Below are 20,442 nucleotides of genomic sequence, written 5' to 3'. Positions count from 1 at the left end.
CTCCAGATTTAGCCTTCACTTTCAAACCCTACTTCTAGCCTACATTCCCCACATCATTCCCCACACTCGACCTTAACCCTAGCCCTTAGTCTCCACTATAACCCCTCCATTCCTCCACTCCATTAAAACCCAAAACCTGCAACCTAATTCTGTCCAGAATTGCAGAATTTTAAAACCTTCCCAAATCCAATTATTTTTATATCATATTGACCCCCTAGACCTGCCCATTAATACCCTTTAAACCCCTTTCCCAATATCCAACCCAAACCCTAGGAATTGACCTAAATCCTAGTGCTGTCCATTTGAACCAGCAACTCCTTTTGTTATTTGATCCTATTGTTTGGCTCCTAGTAGGTCTCCTACCTATCTAGGACTACATTAGCCGGGCTGCTCCTCAACGGCGTCGCAGGGTTTCTTCATCATAGCTGATTTACTATCTGAATGGGGTTTTGCCCCCACGCATGGACAAAAGTCCAGAACAATTAACCTCAGTTTGTCTACTACTATGACACATTTTGACCACGGTTTTAAGATTCTCCTACTTAACCAACCTTTTAGTGGAGCCACAATTAAACCTTCTTTAATCCCATTAGCCAACTGACTCTTTGTAGTTTTATGAGATTTACCTCTCCAACCCATTGAACTCATGTGCACCTAGTAAACCTGAGGCAAACTTACAATGCCCATCATTCCCAATTTCTTTCATCCTATTACCTAGCCTACTAGCAGAATAAGTTTCTTCCTAACATGTCTGAGAAAAACTACAGAAACAATCAACCACTTTTCCTGATTATTTTCCACCACATCCTCCTTTTAATTCAGCACTTAAATCTTGTCCTAATCTGTCCTACATCAAGAACCCTGGAAAAGTGAGGAAACAATAGAGATCTTTGGAAGCCAAATATATTGGTTCAACCTTGTGAATTAAATGATCAGTTAACAAAACAAACATACAGAAACAGATACAAGAAGATAAAGGCACGTTAGAATGTACCTGCTGAACAGCTGGGAGCATCAACCCCTGCAGCAGCAAGGATTTCCTTTATTTCCGATTCAATCAAAAGAAGGTTTGCTGCTGGACTAGGCCAATCCACTCCATTCATTGAGACAGGCTTCCAAATACCACGAGTAATTTCAGCAGAGAAATAACTTATAATAGCTGCAAGTGAAGCTGGTAGAAAGTCCACAAGGTCCCTCAAGCCTGCAAGGCATCAGGGGATGATGAGGATGCAATAGTTAGGATGTTTGTAGGCCTGGCCCAAAAAATTGGTCTTATTTTGCTTGTACTTGGTTATGGGTTTTGTTTCAAGTGTTTTTGCTTGTAATGAGCCCAATTATAAGCCCCAAACTGTAGGTCTATAGGGGTCTACAAGACTAGTGTTTTAAGTCAAGTGTTTGGGTTAGATTACGATATTTATTAGCTAGATAGAGTACTGTTTTGAGTCTACTTCATTCAGTCAGTATAAGAGAGAGATTAGGAGTCTTTTTATGAGTCAATGTTACTGTTTAAGTCCATTAAGTTACCTAGTGGTTATTTAATTCTATTAGAATTTTTCCACTTTTGATTTTTTTATACAAGGATGTAAGCTCCTATCATAATCCACAGCTGAATAGAATTTTATTTTGGAAAGTGTGAGCTCTGAACTCTTCTCCCCTACCCATCTTCTCTCTCTCTTTTCTTTTCTTCACATTACTATTCACGGTACTGTTTGCAGTTCCAAAACAAACCCCCTATCTCTTCTCTTTCTTTCCCCATCACAGGCTGCTGGATTTTCAAAAGCAGCAAGCTATAAACACCTGGTTTGTCAGGAAAAAAAAAGAGCGTACCAAGAGGCTCCCGCCACTGCAGGGTCTGGGGAGGGTCATAATGTACACAGCCTTACCCCTGCTTTCGCAGAGAGGCTGGAAGATCTCCTTAAAACTGGGCCTGTGATGTAGCCAATCCAATCCTTACTAGGATTGGCTGGCTGTGTTAGAATGTCACAGAAAACACTCCACACTTGTTTTCGTATTTGCCACACCTACCGCTCCAACATTTTGTTACGGACCATTAGGAAATATTTCTCATAATTTCTAGCATGTTGATTTAGAAAACTAAAAACATTGAAAAACCAAATGGAATGGACAACAGAGCATCATCAGGAAAATGGGAATTAAAAGGGACAACTGGACAAGCTCCTTTTTTTTTGGTGGGGGGGGGGGGGGGAGGGGGAAGAAGGGATAAGGGATTGATGCTATAACCAAAAGTCTTCAACAAACCTGTAGTTAAGTCCCGAGATGAAAGTCTACCATGGGCACAGGCTGATAAAACTGCCTCAAGAACAAAAGGTGTTGCTTCCAAAACCTCCCATGCAGGGAGCATGGGTCTCTGATAAACATCTTCTCCAGTACTCACAGGGGACCCACTAATGCTGCTGCTTGAAGGTGTTGAGTTACCAGACAAGGTCCCACCCTTAGTCATTTTCCAATAGATCATACTTAAGATCTTATTGGCAACTTGGTGAACTGGATTACCACTGCAGAGGCCAGAGAGTGTTGAGGCTATACACGCTTGGTTTTGACAATACCACGCTCGTAATTTCGGAAAGGAGTCAATATATACAGGAGGAGCTGACGATGATTCAAGCAGGTGGGCAACTTTATTAGTTTTATCCACAGGAGCAGAATTATGTGACGCACTGCGACTGTTTCGTAATAATAACAGGTACTCCAGAGTGAGCTCAGATCCTGTGGATCCTCGATCCGTGATACAGTGCTCATGAGGAGGTCTATAGAATTTCCACAACCGAAGAAGAAAGAGAAATGCACATGAAAATACCGTGTAAGCTGAGATCTCATCACCCATGCTTGATTTGTGACTTGAGGTTGGCATAAGTGACCCAAAAGCCTCACAAAGTGGCATTAAAGCTGCAGCAACTTCAGGAACCTGTAGAGATAAGATTTAGGCTCATAAGAATGTATATGGGTTGGACTATTAACAAAAGCATAAAACGTGAAACATTAGGAACATAAAATTAGAAGGTCATAAGCTGGTCAAGAAAAACCATACACCCCAGAACATATGCTGACACCACTAGCTCAACTAGGAAACTATCCCCACCTAGAACTCAACTGATCTTCTGAATTCAGTGAACTCTCTTTTTATTGAACATCCAACACCCCCACTTGTAGACATGTAAATAATAAGTTAGCCGGTATATAAACACGAAAATAAGATGGTGAGACATTTTTTTTCTTTTTCTTTTTGATGAACAAAACAAGCTGAGACAGTTAAATACTACTGTTGAATAATGTACACCAGAATACCGTGTGGGTATTCTGGCCTTTTACTACTTTATTTTTATGTTCTTTGATGTTGCTAGCTATGTCGGCTATGCTAGGGCCATTATTGTCTTTTACCTGTAACTCTTTATATTATAAATACATAGCTTGACTGATCTAATCAATCATTCAAGCAATTCCATTATTTCAGTTTTGTCAACATGGTATCAAAGCCAAATTCTCTGATCTAGGTTTCAAAACATTCTCCCCCCCTCTCCCCTCCATCGTTTTTTCTCCTCTTCTCCTTCTCCTTGCTTCTTCTTCTCCTTTTTTCTGGTTTTTCTTTTTGCTTAAAGGGCAGCACTAATGAGGTGATCAGATGATCTAGCTGCTGCCCTCTACATACCTCAATTAATGATATACAAGTTTAGTTCTCATCTGCGATAGCTGCTGCCCTGTTCTCTTTCTACGATTTTTTGGAAGCCCTCCCCTTTGAAGATCAAACCTAATTATTCCTGGAGATTGATTGTTCACCCTTGGAGGTTCCTCTCTCGCAACATTGGACAGCACCTACTGCAGCCCTACATCCACAATTGAAGCCATCTTCCCCCAATCAATCTCTCTTTCAGGATTTTTCAAAACCCTGACTCATATCGATTTTGGGGTTCTGATTTTTGGAGGGTGTGTTTCTCCAACCACAAAGAGCACTCGACAGTATTCTCAGCCCTTTTCAGACCTTTTTGAAGACCTCTAACCCTAATCGATCACCTCTTTCAAGGTTTTTCCGTAAACCTTATCGATTTTGGGGGTTAGGGTTGTTTGTGTTGCTGCTGCCGACAGGGTTATCAAACCCAATATTCAGCTTCTTCTTCTGGTATTTCTGCCCTACATTTATCATCATTATGCCGGACTCTGATGTTACGACGGCTACTTCTGAAGGAGATGGTCAGTCTAGGACTGAATTTCTTCCATATGTTGCTGCCATTAAACTTGATGGCACTAATTATCTCATGTGGGCCAGATCACTCTCTTTAACTGTGGCCGGCAGAGGCCTTACTGGCCACCTTACTGGCACCACTAAACAGCCTACTGAAGAGGGTACAGCTAGGAACCGATGGAATGCCAATGATGCTATGGTCATGTCCTTTGTTCTCAATCCTATGCAACTTGAAATTTCTAGTCAGTACCTTCTCCTTGACACTGCTACGCAGATATGGACTACTGTCAAGGGAACCTATGGGAGATTGGGTAATGGTGCACAGGTTTATGAAATCCGGAAAACACTCCAAAATACTACTCAACAGGAGTTGCCTGTCACTAAATATTAAGCTACCCTTAAAAGTTTATGGCAGCAACTAGATCACTATGCTAGATTTCAGCCCTCTACTGCTGCCGACATCATTGCATATCAGACTTATGTGGACCAATTTCGGGTATATGATTTCTTGGCTGGCCTTAAGGATGATTATGATCCCATACGTGTGCAAGTTCTTGGTAGGGTCCCTTTTCCCACTTTGGAGGAGACCTCTTATGTTCACAGTGAGGAAACACGTCAGGCTGCCATGATGTTGAACCCCAAGGTTGAGAGATCAGCTTTAAAGGCTGCTACTGCTTCCCCTTCTATTCCTTCCTCTGAAAATATTGCTTCGGCTTCTGCTGCTTCAGCAAAGGAACCTGTAAAGTGTGACCATTGCAAAAAACTTTATCACACTAAGGCTCAATGCTGGAAACTACATGGGAAGCCCGCTGATTTTGAGGCCAAACAAGGTCGTGCTAAACCTAAAAACAAAGCCAATCACACTGAAAGTGTAGCTACAACCCCCACTGCTGAAAATAGTTTCACCCAGGAGGAGTTCCAAGCTCTACGACGTATGTTACAGTCTTCCACTGCATCTACTACATCTATGCCTGCCAGTTACTCCACTCCATCAGGTTCCTACTTTGCCCGTTCAGGTATTTCCTTTGCTGGTCACTGTGCATCGGTTGTCTCCACTCCTTGGATTATAGACTGTGGTGCCACTGATCACATGACAGGTTATTCTAACCTCTTCCATACATATTCCCCTACTTCTTGCAAGGACAAAGTTAGAGTGGCTGATGGTTCTCTCTCATCTATTTCTGGTAAAGGGTCCACAGGTTGCTCCCCTTCCCTTTCCTTGTCCTCTATTTTACACATTCCTAACTTCACTACTAATCTTCTCTCTATTAGTAGTACTACCAAACATTTGAATTGCAAAGTGACATTTTTTTCCCACTCATTATGTTTTTCAGGAACTGGACTCGGGGAAGATGATTGGATTGGGTAGAGTGCATGGTGGATTGTATCTTCTTGATGATGGACAGCAACAAGCATTGCCTTCCCAATTATGTCAGCATTCTTCTTTTTCCTCTGAATTGCACCAGTGGCATTCTAGATTAGGACATCCCCCCCTTAGGCACCTTATCCCATTTATTTCCAGCTTTGTTTAAAGATTGTAATAAGGAAGAATTTTTTAGTGAGGCTTGTGTCTTGGCTAAATAGACACGTTCCAATTATCCTATTTCTCGATGGTTTGTCACTTTCATTGATTGTCATTCTCGTTTTACTTGGGTCTACCTCATGCATACTAAAGGTGAAGTTTTTTCATGTTTTCAGCATTTTCATAGCATGGTTCAGACCCAATTTCATGCCACTCTCAAAATCTTGAGAAGTGACAATGGGACAGAGTATATGGAAGGTCAATTCCAAAAATACCTTGCTGCCCATGGCATATTACACCAAACTACATGTGTTGATACTCTAGCTCAAAATGGTGTGGCTGAGAAAAAAAATCGCCATCTCTTAGAAGTGGCTAGAGCACTTTTGTTTGCTCGGAATGTTCCCTCCTTTTATTGGGGGATGTTGTCCTTACTACGGCCTATTTGATTAATAGGCTGCCCACTTGGGTTCTTGATTCAAGTCCCCTGTTGAGCTTTTACATGGCTCTTCCTTTTTTGTTGTTCCTCCCAAAGCTTTTGGGTGTGTGTTATGCTAGGGATACTAGATCTCCTGGCAACTTGAGCTTCGTAGTCTCCACTACATTTTCTTAGGTTATTCTGCTACCAAAAAGGGGTACAAATGTTATTATCCTCCTGCCCGCTGTACCATGGTTAGTATAGATGTTATCTTTCATGAGTCTCTCTCCTATTATTCGTCCCCACCTCTTCAGGGGGAGAGTCTTAGTGAAGATGTGTTGCCCATAGAACCCCCTCTTAGGAATGTATATGATGAGTCTATTCCTGCTGTTCCAGCTGTTCCTACACCTGTTGTTCCTACTCCTGTTCTTCCCTTTACTTCAAGGGGAGATATTCCTACACAGGGGGAGATTACCGAAATTTCTGTTCAGGGGGAGATCACTCCAGTCCAGAAAAACATTGGTGAATTTCAGTGGAGGATTGATGCGTCAAATTTGAAGGTTTATGCAAGGAGCACACCCAGACCCAAGCAGCTTCAATCTACCATGACACAAGTTCCCATCCAGTTGCCACCTCCGGATTCGGAACCTACTTCTCCACCTGGTAATACTTCTTCTCTTGACCTACCTATTGCTGTTTGCAAAGGTGTTAGGGCTTGCACTCAACACCCTATATCTCATGTTGTTTCTTATGATTCTCTTTCTCCATCTTTTCGTGCTTTTGTTTCTTCTCTTTCTTCTGTTCGTATTCCTTAAAACTGGCAGGAGGCTTTTGCAGATAGAAAGTGGAAGGCAGCAATGATGGAAGAAATGGACGCCTTGAAAAAAAATAACACATGGGAGCTTATGACTCTTCTACCAGGGAAACGGACTATTGGATGTAAGTGGGTATTTGTGGTGAAACAGAAGGTGGATGGCACTGTGGATAGGTACAAAGCACGCCTCGTGGCAAAAGGGTTTACTCAGACATATGGGATCGATTACCAGGAGACCTTTGCCCCTGTTGCAAAGCTGAATACAGTTCAAGTATTGTTATCTTGTGCAGTCAATCTTGGATGGGACTTGCAACAGCTTGATGTGAAAAATGCTTTTCTCAATGGAGAACTTGATGAGGAAGTGTATATGGACATTCCACCAGGGTTCTCTTGTGACACCAATCGAGGTAAAGTGTGTAGACTGAAGCATGCACATTATGGGTTGAAATAGTCCCCTCGAGCATGGTTTGGCCGGTTTCACAAAGCTATGATTTCAGTGGGTTACAAGCAGAGTAATGCAGATCACACTCTCTTTATAAAGAGGGTTGATTACAAACTTACTATTTTGATAGTCTACGTTGATGATATTGTGGTTACTGGCAATGACTGTGTTGAGATCAGCAGGTTGAAGACCTTTCTTGGACAGGAATTTGAGATTAAGGATCTAGGGAAACTACGATATTTTCTTGGGATTGAGGTTGCCAGATCTTCCAAGAGCATTTTTCTTTCCCAAAGGAAATACATCCTACACCTCATGGCTGAAACTGGCTTGTTAGTGTCATCTTTCAGATACTCCAATGGATGCTAATGTTCGTCTCAAGGAAAAGGTGGGTGAACCCGTTGATAAAGGGAGATATCAAAGACTAGTGGGAAAGTTGATTTATCTCTCTTATACTCGTCCTAACATTGCTGTTGCTGTAAGTATTGTCAGTCAGTTTATGCATGATCCTTACACTTCTCATATGGAGGCTGTTCTTCGAATTCTTCACCACTTGAAGTCAGCCCTTGGAAAAGGCATTCTCCTGTCTCCTCATGGTCACCTACGGATCGAGGCATATCCTGATGCTGATTGGGCTGGTTCCCCAGACCGTAAGTCTATTTCTGGGTACTGTTCTTTTGTGGGTGGCAACCTTGTCACTTGGCGTAGCAAGAAGCAAAATGTGGTGGCTCATTCAAGTGTTGAGGCTGAATTTCGTGTTATGGCAGAAGGCATTTATGAGTTGCTCTGGTTAAAAGGCTTGCTACAGGATCTTGGAGTTCCTATTCGTCTTCCTATGATGTTGTACTGTGACCATGGTACAAAATCTCGCGATATTTTGCCGAAATATAGCCTAATTTCGTAAATCTCGAGCTATCTGAGACGCGATACCATTTCGAATGAAAAAATACAATATTTCGTCGATATCTCGTGAGATATCGACGATATCTCGTGGACTCACGAGATATCGACGAAATGTTGAAAAACCACTTAAAGTGTCACGTGAGCTGGGGCTTTAAGACCTTATTTCGCAGATTTTGGTTGATATTTCGACCGAGAGCTGCGTATGCTTTGAAATTTCAGTGTTTTGCCTCTTCTTCCACTCTTCCAAGCTCTCATCCAAGACTCCACTCATTGTTCAACCACTTTGTTGTCGAATTTTCGCCGGTAAACTCATCGGAGGCTCATCTAAGCTCATCCTCCAAGCCTTTTTTCACTATTTAAGGTAAATCCTATTTCTCTAAAACTATTTTTTTGAAAATACTATGTACAAATGTTGTTGGATGGTGATGATATTAATATATGTTAGACACCGGAGGCCGATCTACAGCCTCACGATGTCGAAATTTTTTTTTCATATGTATTTTTTTTTTAATTTTCTGGTTTGGAATATTCATTTTCCTACAACTAAAATAGGAAATAATTAGGGGTAATATGACTTGGATGGTAATGAATTAAATATATGTTAGACACCAATGGTTGATCTACGGCTTCACGGTGTCGAATTTATTTTACTGCCCATAAATAATTATTTTAATTTTCAGAAATTAAGAAAAATATATAAAAAATTAAACAAAAAAGAAATAAATAAGGAAAAATATGAGTTTTAAGTTTAAAAAATAATGAAAAAATATGAAAGTAATTTCTACATGTTTTGAAATGCATTACATATATATTATGTTTACTAATTTTCGGTTTTGTTATGTTAGGTCAATATTTATATTAACATTATATATAAAAAATTGTTTTGAATTCTGTGAAAAATATAAGGGTTAGGGGAAAAATATTAAATAACTATACAAGTGTATTAGTAATCTAAAAGTGTCAATTGAAGTGCATCTACATTAAGTGTTTTAATTATTTGTGTTACTTACATTGCAGTATACAAGTATTATTATGGCGGATCATGATAGACAACGTGTGAAGGGTAAGCAAAAGGTGGGGGAAAGTAGTCAACAGAGGGGGCAGAGGGAGCAAAGAGAACAGAGGGAACAAGAGAGACCAACCAGCTAGCATAGGGGTGACATTGCATGGTTACATGGCACTCCCATTGATGGGGATAAGAGAAAATCCCAATGTAACTATTGTCACATGCAGTTTTTGGGAGGTGGGTCCAGTAGACTTAAACAACATCTGACTGGAGGATCTAAAGATGTTGTAGGTTGTCATAAGGTGCCTACTCAAGTAGCTAGAGAAATTGGTGACAGTTTGAGGGGAAAGAAGAAGAGGAAGGCTGACAAGCAAAGGATAAGAGAACAACTTGAGGATACAGTGAGGTGTTCAATGGGAGGAGGAAGCCGATACCATGATGACTCCTCCTCCTCCTCCTCCTCCTCTGATGATAAGGACATTGCAGTACTTGATGACATACAAACAGCAGAGGAGCCTAGGGATTTTAGGCGGACTGTTTCAAGGAGTAAAGTAAGTTTTCAAGATGATCAGCAGAGATAGAGAGTATGAGGCAGTGGAGGAGCTGGCAGTTCTGGAGGTTCTAGATCTTTTAATCCTTTTAGAAGATCACTAAGTGTGAGGGCAGCCCCAACACCTCTAGCAGTACCAGTACCACTATCAGCATCAGATCCTAAATTGCATAAGAAGAAAGGAAGCAGTCAACCAAGAATCAAAGCAGCATGGAAGGGGATGAAGGGATTGGTTAAAGAATCAATAGCTAAGTGGATGCTATACCATACCATCCCAGCAAACACTGCATAAGGCCCCCATTATGATACCATGATAGATACCATTACAGAGGCTGGCCTAGGATTCAAGGGCCCCACCCCATATGAGGTAATGAATGTTTATCTACCACAACAAAAGTCTGAGATTGATGAGTACATGAGACATATGGGGTGACTATAATGGCAGATGTATGGACTGGGCCTACAAGAAAGTCCATCATCAATTTCATAGTTTATTGTGATGGGAGGACAGTGTTCCTCAAATCTGTGGATGCATCCAAAGAGATAAAGGATGCGAAATACATTTACAGATTGTTAAAGGAAGTAGTGGAAAAAGATGTGGGCATTGAGAATGTTGTCCAGATTGTAACGGACAATGGAAGCAACTTCAAGCTGGCCGGTGAGAAGATGATGAACTACAGTAAGTACTGGCTCTTCTGGACTCCTTGTGCAGCCCATTGCATTGACTTAATGCTAAAGGATATGGGAAAGTTAAAGTTGGTGAAGACTGTGGTTGAAAGTGCAAGACAAGTCACCAACTTTGTATACAACCACTCCTATGCACTCAATCTACTGAGTGAAAAATGTGGGGGTGACTTGGTTAGGTCTGGCATCACAAGATTTGCCACCAACTACATTGCCCTAAAAAGCATTGAGACAAAGAAGGCCGGACTGAGAAGTATGTTTGCTTCTGAGGAGTGGTTTGGGTGGAAGGGTTCCAAGACTGTAATTGGGAGGGAAGCACAAGCAACCATGTCATCTGAGGACTTCTGGTCAAAACTAAGCAAAGTGGTGAAAGTTTTGGAGTCAATAGTTAAAGTTCTACATATTGCTGACTTCGCTCTCAAGGGCCCAACCATGCCAGTCCTATATGCTGCAATGGACTTGATGAAAGATAGTGTCTACAGTGTGGCTCCTCGCAGTAGCAAACACTTCTTGGATATCATCAATGCTCGTTGGGAGAATCAACTTATGCATCTACTGCATAAGGCTGGTGAGTAAATTTATTTTATGTAACTAATTCATAGTATTATTTTTTTTTTTTGGATGAATAAAAATTTAATTGCAAAGAAAAAGGGGGGGAAGGGATTCATTCATAGTATTATTATTTACTAATTACCTATGCATTTGACAATATCTCTATTCTATATGTTAAATTTCAGCATACTACTTGAACCCTAAGTATCAATATAACAATAGGCTTGGGTTGGAAACTCAACTTATTGATGCTGTGAAACAAGTAGTGAAGAAGTTGGAGCCAGATGGTGTACTACAAATAATTTGCAACAATGAGGTGAGTCTTACAATTCATTTGGAAACTCAACTTATTAATGCTTTCAAACAAGTAGTGAAGAAGTACTTACTAATTTTCCACATGGGTGTAGATCAAAATATTTAGGGATGCATTGGGAAGTTTTGGAACTCATGCTGCGATAGAAGGCAGAGCACGCGGTGATGCTGGTAATTCTTTTAAGTTTTAAATTACATATGTATTGAAATTTGAAAGTTGAAACAACATTTAACACATGTCTTTTTTGTTGTAAACTTGTAATGCGACTGAATGCTGGGTGTTGTATGGGGAATCGGTTGAGAACTTAAAAAGAATAGCAATCAAAGTCCTTGCCCAAACATGTTTCGCATCTGGCTGTGAGAGGAACTGGAGTACCTTTGCACTCATCCACTCTAAAAGGCGCAACAGATTGGGGTCTCAACGTTTATCTGACATGGTGTATGTGCACTACAACTTGAGGCTGAAACTGCAACACATACGCATGGGACATGAGGGACAGAGGGGCACTATTGATCTCGCTGACATCTTTCAAGTTGACTCAGACGATGAGGACCCTATTGTGGATTGGGTGAGGGATAGAGGTGAGCCAGTGTTGGATCAGGAGGGAGGTAGGCCCGACCTCGTGATAGCTTCCGAGATTGGTGCTGATGTGGATGATTATATAGCTGACAAGGGTCAGATACATGCACGGGAAGCCTCACCCATACCATTCCAGCCCACTGGTGGCAATGTTGCTGATGATGAAGACTGGTCTAGGTCCTCAGATGATGATGATGGTGGTGGTGGTAATGGTGATGGTGATGGTGATGGTGGTAGTGGTGGTGGTGAAGATTTTGACGGCATGCGAGAGCGTTATGTGGTAGGCCAAGATACGGCACCTGTAGAGCCAGTTCGATTAACTGGAGAGACAATTTGATCATGCCACATAAGATACGGACCACGTGCCCCCACACCCCCATCCTCAGGACGCCCCCTAAAACCATACAGCAGGAAGCGTAGGGGTCGACAAACACAGTTGCAATCTGATTACATGGACATTAATGACCTATCTAGCTCTGTTGGCGGTTTGAGTATGGGTGATAGGGAGGGAGGACCGACTGGGCATTGGCGTGCCCCATCTTTTGACGCACATACCACTCCATTGTCATCGGATTATAGTGCATCACAACCTTACGGTGGATATAGATATGGATCATAAGGGCAGTTTAGTGGGGTAGGGGACTATGACTACCAGTCCCAGTCGCAGTCCCAAGGACATACTGGATCATCTTTTGTAGATGACATCTTTGCATACCCTAGCGGGCCTAGCTTCCAACCTCACTAGCCATACATGCAGCCAGTGCCGACACCTCTTCCGCTGGCGCCAACATCATATCACACTGGATCATCTTCTTCACAGACTGGATCGATTGGTGACCCTAGCATATATCTTAGGATAGGTTACCTACAGTATGTTGATGACTCCATTTACATGACAGTTGTGGATGACTACACTCGTTTCTTCTCTGATTCTATACCGTGGTCCACATATGTCCTTCAAACAGAGAACAATGGACGTCGACTCCAGCGGGGCATGAGTGGGATTGATCCAGGGAGGCACAACAACTATTATTAGCACTTGTAAGTTGTAACTTGTAAGTTGTAAGTTGTGATTTCACTGAATTGTGAACTTGTGAGTTGTGACTTTGACACTTTGTGTATTGCCTTTAAGGCTTTAAGCATTTGAGCTATTGAGTTTTGACTTTTGAGTTATTGACTATTAATCTATTATGGAGTTTATGAGAATATGATTTATGAATTATGTCTTATGAGTTTTAATTAGTTTGTTTAGATTTCTTTTATATCTTTAACTGCCTAATCAATGTGTATTTAACTATTTATACATTAGGGTCGGCGACCGTATGTCAATCAAGGATGCAAGCCCAAAACACCAATTTGAATTCATATTTTTGCAATTTTATGGTTTAAATGTGTTTATTTAGCTTAAATAAGGGTGCCCATGAAGTTTCAGGCCTAGATATGGCCAAATACCCCCCGAGATGGACCCCCGAAATATTACAGAAAAAATGCAATATTTCGGGCATATTTCGCGATATTTCGGATATTTCGGGTATCTTGGTAGGCCCGAGATACCGATATATCGCGAAATATTAAACCTTGACTGTGACAACAAGGCTGCCATTAGCATTGCACATAATCCGGTACAGCATGATCGCACCAAGCATGTTGAGGTTGATAGGCATTTCATCAAGGAAAAGTTAGAAGAAGGACTTGTTTGTGTTCCTTATGTGTAGTCTACTGATCAGCTTGCTGATATATTCACCAAGGGACTGCCAGGAAGGATGTTTCATTCTAATTTAGTCAAGTTGGGCATGTGTGATATTTTTGCTCCAACTTGAGGGGGAGTGTTGAATAATGTACACCAGAATACCGTGTGGATATTCTGGTCTTTAACTACTTTATTTTTATGTTCTTTGATGTTTCTGGCTATGTCGGCTATGCTAGGGCCATTATTGTCTTTTACCTGTAACTCTTTATATTATAAATACATAGCTTGGCTGATCTAATTGATCTTTCAAGCAATTCCATTATTTCTGTTTTGTCAACAACTACAGATATAGATATCGCTCAACAAAAATATGGAACTTTCAAAAGGCATTAACACTATAGAAACAACATATAAATTGTATTAGAAGTAACAAAAAGATTAAAAAGTATCTACAACTATCTGTTTGAACATGACAAACATCCCATGAACAATAGTGTCCAGGTAATACAAAATGAAATTAACCTACACCCAGCATGTACAACTGAAGCTAGATAGGCTGCATTAGACTCCCTTTTGAACCTGATATCTTTTTACCAAGTACATATGTATAATAATTTCTAACAATATGTAGCACATTGAGTTTACTGAGAAGTTATTATAGTTGAATTATAAAGAGAGAGTATGAGAAAAACATCCTATATAACTATACAAGAGATATGAAGTAACACAAAAAGGGATTCCCTTACCAAACCATGCAAAGAAAGAATATGCTCAGCATCAGCAGAAGACAACCCAAAAAGAATAGCATTCAGCATTGACATATAATCCACTAAATGACTTCCAGGTCCAGTAAAATTGGGGGGTACAGGAGGAGACAGAAGTTTGACTACAAAGTGCACCACATACTCCTGCAAAAGAAACAATGAATTAGAGAAAAATAAAAGCAAACTACAAGCAGCCAAAACTCCAAAGGCATTAAGATGGAAACATTGGACAGAAAGTTTCGAACAAGAAGCAAAACCATTCTCATAAAAATAGTACATGTGCATTCTCAAGTTACCGAAACAAAAGAGACAGCAGGATTAGAGAACTGGTAAGAAGAGAATGGAGTGAATTGGTTTTAACTTGAGAAGAGAATGGAGGGAAGCAGTGGCTTCCAGAATAAATTCTATGGCCTTATACCACAGTTGTCAGGTCATTACCAAGGGTAATCAGATAAAGAACTATCCAAAATATACTTTCTTTTATTCCAAAGCCAGATAACGCTAAGTACATCTAAGGTATGTCAAGAACAAAGGCATATGTAGCATTTGCAAACATAGCATTTGGAATGTTTCTGTGGCCTGGGGCAGGCATGCTATCCCCTGACTGTTCAGTAACTGAACATTGGGCATGAAGACTGTGACACACCAGCTCCATCCTAGATAAGACCTTTGTTAAATAGTGTGCCGTGAGGGGGAGTCTCATAGTCATTGTTAGCGTTGAGTTAGGGTCTTACTTTAAGTCGTTACTGTAAGTGGTTAAGTTATTGTAAGTTACTTTAATGTTGAGTTGTTCTTATCTTTGACTTTGGTTGTAATTACACTCTTAGTAGGTTTCCTCTTGCAATATAAGTTGAAGGACTAGACCATTATAGGACTCTTGAGAATCCTATAGTGGCTCTTGGGGTTCCCTTCTTTCTCTTCATCATTTCTCTCGTATCTCCTTCTTCTTCTCCTTCCCTCTTGTAGGTGCGAATTACAGGTGTTAAGAGATCAGAATTAGGCTGAATGCTTGGATGGTTAATTATCATCCCAAGCACATCTATTTATATTCATAATGAGGTATGGAAAATAATTACATAAGCAATGTGGGACTAAACCACACATACAAGACATAATAAAAAAGGAGAAAAAGTCCAGAATACCCCCACAGTATTCTGGCCCATATAATCTAACACTCCCCCTCAAGTTGGAGCATAGATATCATGCATGCCCAACTTGACTAAGATAGGAAGAAACAGCTTGCCATTTAGTCCCCTAGTGAACACATCAGCCAGTTGGTCAGTAGACTTCACAAAGGGAACACAAATAAGTCCGGCTTCGAGCTTCTCCTTGATGAAATGTCGGTCAACCTCCACGTGCTTAGTACGATCATGCTGGACAGAGTTATGAGCAATGCTAATGGCGGCTTTATTGTCACAATAAAGCAACATGGGAAGATGGACAGCAACACCAATATCCTGCAATAATCCTATAAGCCATAGAAGTTCACAAATTCCTTGGGCCATAGCACGAAACTCGGCTTCAGCACTGGACCTAGCCACAACATTCTGCTTTTTGCTACGCCATGTGACAAGGTTCCCACCCACAAAGGAACAATAGCCAGAGATAGATTTTCTGTTAGTAGAACCAGCCCAATCGGCATCAGTATAAACTTCAATCTTCAGGTGACCATTGGGAGAGAGAAGAATTCCCTTTCCTGGAGCAGACTTCAAATACCGCAAAATATGACGGATTGCATTCATATGTGAGGAATGGGGATCATACATAAACTGGCTCACCAAACTTACAACAACAGCTATGTCAGGCCGTGTGTGAGAGAGGTAGATTAGTTTTCCCACTAATCGCTGATAACAACCCTTGTCAACAGGTTCACCCTCTTTCTCCTTAAGTTTTGTAGTAGCTTCCATAGGAGTATCTGAAGGATGACAACGTAACAGCCCAGTCTCAATCAATAGATCAAGGATATATTTTCTTTGAGAAAGAAAGATGCCCTTCGAAGATCGAGCAACTTCTATCCCTAGAAAATATTTTAGAGAGCCAAGATCTTTTACTTCAAACTCACAGCCAAGGAAGAGCTTTAAATTCTTGATAGCATTACCATCATTACCAGTGATCACAATATCATCCACATAGACTATGAGAAGAGTTACCTTGTCACCAACTCATTTGATAAACAAAGTATGATCAGCATTGCTCTGCTTATAACCTGCTGAAATCATAGCCTTGTGAAATCTGCCAAACCAGGCCCTAGGTGACTGCTTCAACCCATAAAGTGCACGCTTCATTTTACAGACCCTGCCCTTGGTCTTGCCATTAGAGAAGCCTGGTGGAATGTCCATATATATCTCCTCCTCAAGCTCCCCATGGAGGAAGGCATTCTTTACATCTAACTGCCGAAGATCCCACCCAAGATTTACAGCAGAAGATAATAACACCCTGACAGTGTTGAGCTTTGCCACCAGTGCAAAGGTCTCCTGATAATCAACTCCATAAGTTTGAGTGAACCCTTTTGCAACTAGACGTGCCGTATATCGATCCACAGAACCATCAGCCTTCTGTTTGACCACAAAGACCCATTTACATCCAACTGGTTTTTTCCCTGGAGGAAGAGCCACAAGATCCCATATATTATTTTTATGTAGTGCTCTCATTTCTTCCAACATTCCTGCCTTCCACTTTCCATCTGTAGATGCTTCCTGCCAATTTTTAGGAATCGAAACAGAAGAAAGAGAAGATACAAAAGCACGAAAATACTAAATAGTTATATACTTATATACTTGTGTTAGTGCTCTTAAATCTTAATTCTTAAACATTTAAACTAAAAGAATTGATGTGCTTCAGTGATTAATGAATTGTCTTTTATTCATGCAACAGTAAACTAGTCCGATTATGATGAACCGGGGTAAACGACAGAGCCAGAGGCAAGAGGGGCAGAGACAGCCAGCCCAGACCCAGGGGGAGGGGAGCACACCCAGGGGCACTAGGGGTGACATTGCATGGTTGCATGGCACTCCAATTGATGGGGATAAAAGAAAATCCCAATGCAACTATTGTCACATGCAGTTTTTGGGAGGTGGTGCCACTAGACTCAAACAACATCTAGCTGGGAATTCTCCTGAAGTTTTTGGGAGGTGGTCCCTGTGGAGGTATCTAGGGCTGTCATTGATTACATGAAGGGAGGGAGTAAGAGGAAGGCTCAGAGGGAGAAGGCAAAAGTAGATCTGGAGGAAGCAGTGAGGTGTACAGTGGGAGGCCAATCAGGCCATCGTGATGATAATGATGATGACAGTGATGATGTCTATGTTCCTGATGATATAGAGACTGAGCGAGAGGTTACGGATTGGAGATGAGCACAGATGATGAGCAGAGCCAGTTATCATGAGGATCAGGAGAGGCAGAGAGTAGGTGGGAGTGGAAGAGCTGGTACCTCTAGAGCTGGTGCTAGTGGTAGTGGAGGAGCAGGTACAAGTGGAGGAGGTGGGTTGCCTAATCCCTTTAGGAGATCACAGAGTACGAGGGCAGCTCCCCCTCCGCCCCCACCACCATAAGATGACCCAGCACTTCACCAAGCACCTGGTGTTTATAGAAAGAAAGGCAACAAACAACCAAAAATCAAGGGAGCATGGAAAAATCTGAAGGGGATGGTGAAGAAATCTATAGCCAAGTGGATGTTATACCATACCATCCCAGCAAACACAACACAAGGCCCCTTTTATCAGACTATGATAGATTCCATCGCTGAGGCTGGCCCAGGGTACAAGGGGCCCACCCCATTTGAGATTATGAATGTGTATTTGCCCCAGCAGAAGAGAGAGCTTGAAGACTACATCAATGAAATGAGGGGGCTGTGGGAGAACTATGGGGTGACCATAATGTGTGATGGTTGGACTGGTCCTACAAGAAAGTCCATCATCAACTTTATGGTGTATTGTGATGGGAGGACAGTCTTTCTGAAGTCTGTTGATGCATCCAAGGAGAAAAGGATGCAAAGTATATCTACAAATTGCTGAAGGAAGTGGTAGAAGATGTAGGAGTAGGGAACGTTGTCCAAATTGTAACGGACAACGGAAGCAACTACAAGAGTACCAGTGAGAGGTTAATGCAAAACACTTTGTTTTGGACTCCATGTGCTGCCCATTGTATAGACCTCATGTTGAAGGACATGGGAAAGATCAAATTGGTACAACATGTTGTGGAAAAGGCAAAGCAAATGACCAACTTTGTCTACAACTATGGGTTTGCACTAAACCTCTTAAGGGAGAACTGTGGGGGTGACTTAGTGAGGCCAGGCATAACTAGATTCGCCACCAACTACATTGCACTCAAGAGTATAGAGACCAAGAAGTCTGGACTGAGATCAATGTTTGCTTCTGAAGACTGGTTCAATTGGAATGGGTCCAATACCCATGGTGGTAGGGAAGCACAAGCTACAATTTCATTAGATGACTTTTGGTCTAAGTTGCATAAAGTGGTACAACTTCTGGACCCAGTGGTCAAGGTTTTGCATATAGTTGATTATGCTCTAAAGGGACCAACCATGCCACATCTATATGCTGCAATAGACTTGATGAATGGAGGTGTTTACAATGCAAATCCACGAGGTAGCAAACACTTTCTCAAAATTATCAAGGAGCGCTGGGAAAATCAACTTATGCATCCACTGCATAAGGCTAGTGAGTGTACACTCTTTGTTTTTTATGCAATTACATCTTTTAAAGTTAATTTGAAGGATATATTACTAACTAGTCAATATGTAATGTCAATTTCAGCATATTATTTGAACCCCAAGTACCAATACAGTCATAGGTTTGGGTGGAATAATAGTCTTATTGACGCAGTCAAAGAAGTAGTTGCCAAGTTGGAGCCGAATAGTAAATTACAGGCGATATGCAATAATGAGGTGAGTCTTATAAGTTATAATTCATTTGGAATTAGTCAATTCAATACTAAATAGTAATGAGTCATTATTAATTTTAAATATTTTCCAAATGATTATAGTTGAAGACTTTTAGGGATGCATTGGGAAGTTTTGGAACCGATGCTGTAGAGCAAAGCCGGACACGAGGTGATGTCGGTACTCATTAGTCATTACTCAATTAAATATCTTATTCTTTTGAAATGAATGTGACATGTTACTTTTGTTGTAATGCAGCTGAATGGTGGGTGTTATATGGGGGTTCGGGAAACAATTTAAGAAAAATAGCAATCAAGGTTCTCCCCCAGACATGTTCAGCATCTGGCTATGAACGGAATTGGAGTACATTTTCTCTCATCCACTCCAAGAGGAGAAATAGATTGGGTTCTGAACGTCTCTCTGACTTAGTGTATGTGCATTATAATTTGAGGTTGAAGATGCAACACATACGTATGGGACAAGAGGGTATAAGGGAAAATATCGATCTCGCCGACATTTTCCAGGTGGAGTTAGATGATGAAGATCCTATTGTTGATTGGGTGAGGGATAGAGGTGAGCCAGTGTTAGATCAGCCTGAAGGTAGACCTAACCCCATGATAGTTGAACACATAGAAGCTAATGTGGATGACTTCATGGCTGCAAAGGGTGAGGTACACGCACGGGACGCGTCACCCATACCGTTCCAGCCTACTGGTGGTGTTGATGAGGATGAAGATTGGTCTATGTCATCTGGTGGAGATGGTGATGATGGAGGTGATGATGAAGGTAATGATGGACGTGATGATGATGGTGATGGTGGTCAAGCATATGAGGGAACTCGAGTCCCGTTTGTGGTACAAGAGCAACAAGAGGCAATCCGTGCCCCCACACCAACCACACGGCCCACATCGTCTACCTCGACCTACTAGAGAAAGCAGCGTGGCCAGTCCTGTCCTGGTGGTCGTGGTAGTGGTACTAGTAGGTAGGCTGAGCTTATAGACATTGATGCCCTATTTGGCTCTGTTGGTGGACTGACTATTGGCGATAGAAACAGTAGATCGAGTGGGCATTTCCGTGCCCCATCTTTTCATGTAGACAGCAGTCCATCTCCAGCACAAT

The 20,442-nt window shown here is 41.4% G+C and overlaps 1 protein-coding gene across 1 annotated transcript in view; it reads right to left on the bottom strand.

Annotated features, from left to right (window-relative positions):
* The window catches only part of LOC122647763 (mediator of RNA polymerase II transcription subunit 33A-like), a 70,625-nt gene that overhangs the window by 19,046 nt on the left and 31,137 nt on the right, over nt 1–20,442 (bottom strand). The window contains exons 7-9 of the mRNA XM_043841086.1: nt 14,412–14,573; nt 2,260–2,926; nt 995–1,201 (exon numbers count right to left, since the gene is read on the bottom strand). Coding sequence (XP_043697021.1) covers nt 995–1,201; nt 2,260–2,926; nt 14,412–14,573 — 1,036 coding nt within the window. The remainder of the gene's footprint in view (nt 1–994; nt 1,202–2,259; nt 2,927–14,411; nt 14,574–20,442) is intronic.

Source organism: Telopea speciosissima, unplaced genomic scaffold, assembly GCF_018873765.1.
Source record: "Telopea speciosissima isolate NSW1024214 ecotype Mountain lineage unplaced genomic scaffold, Tspe_v1 Tspe_v1.0144, whole genome shotgun sequence".
Taxonomy (NCBI): Eukaryota; Viridiplantae; Streptophyta; class Magnoliopsida; order Proteales; family Proteaceae; genus Telopea; species Telopea speciosissima.
Note: the sequence above shows the minus strand (reverse complement) of the source record. Positions and strands in the feature narration are given on the sequence as shown.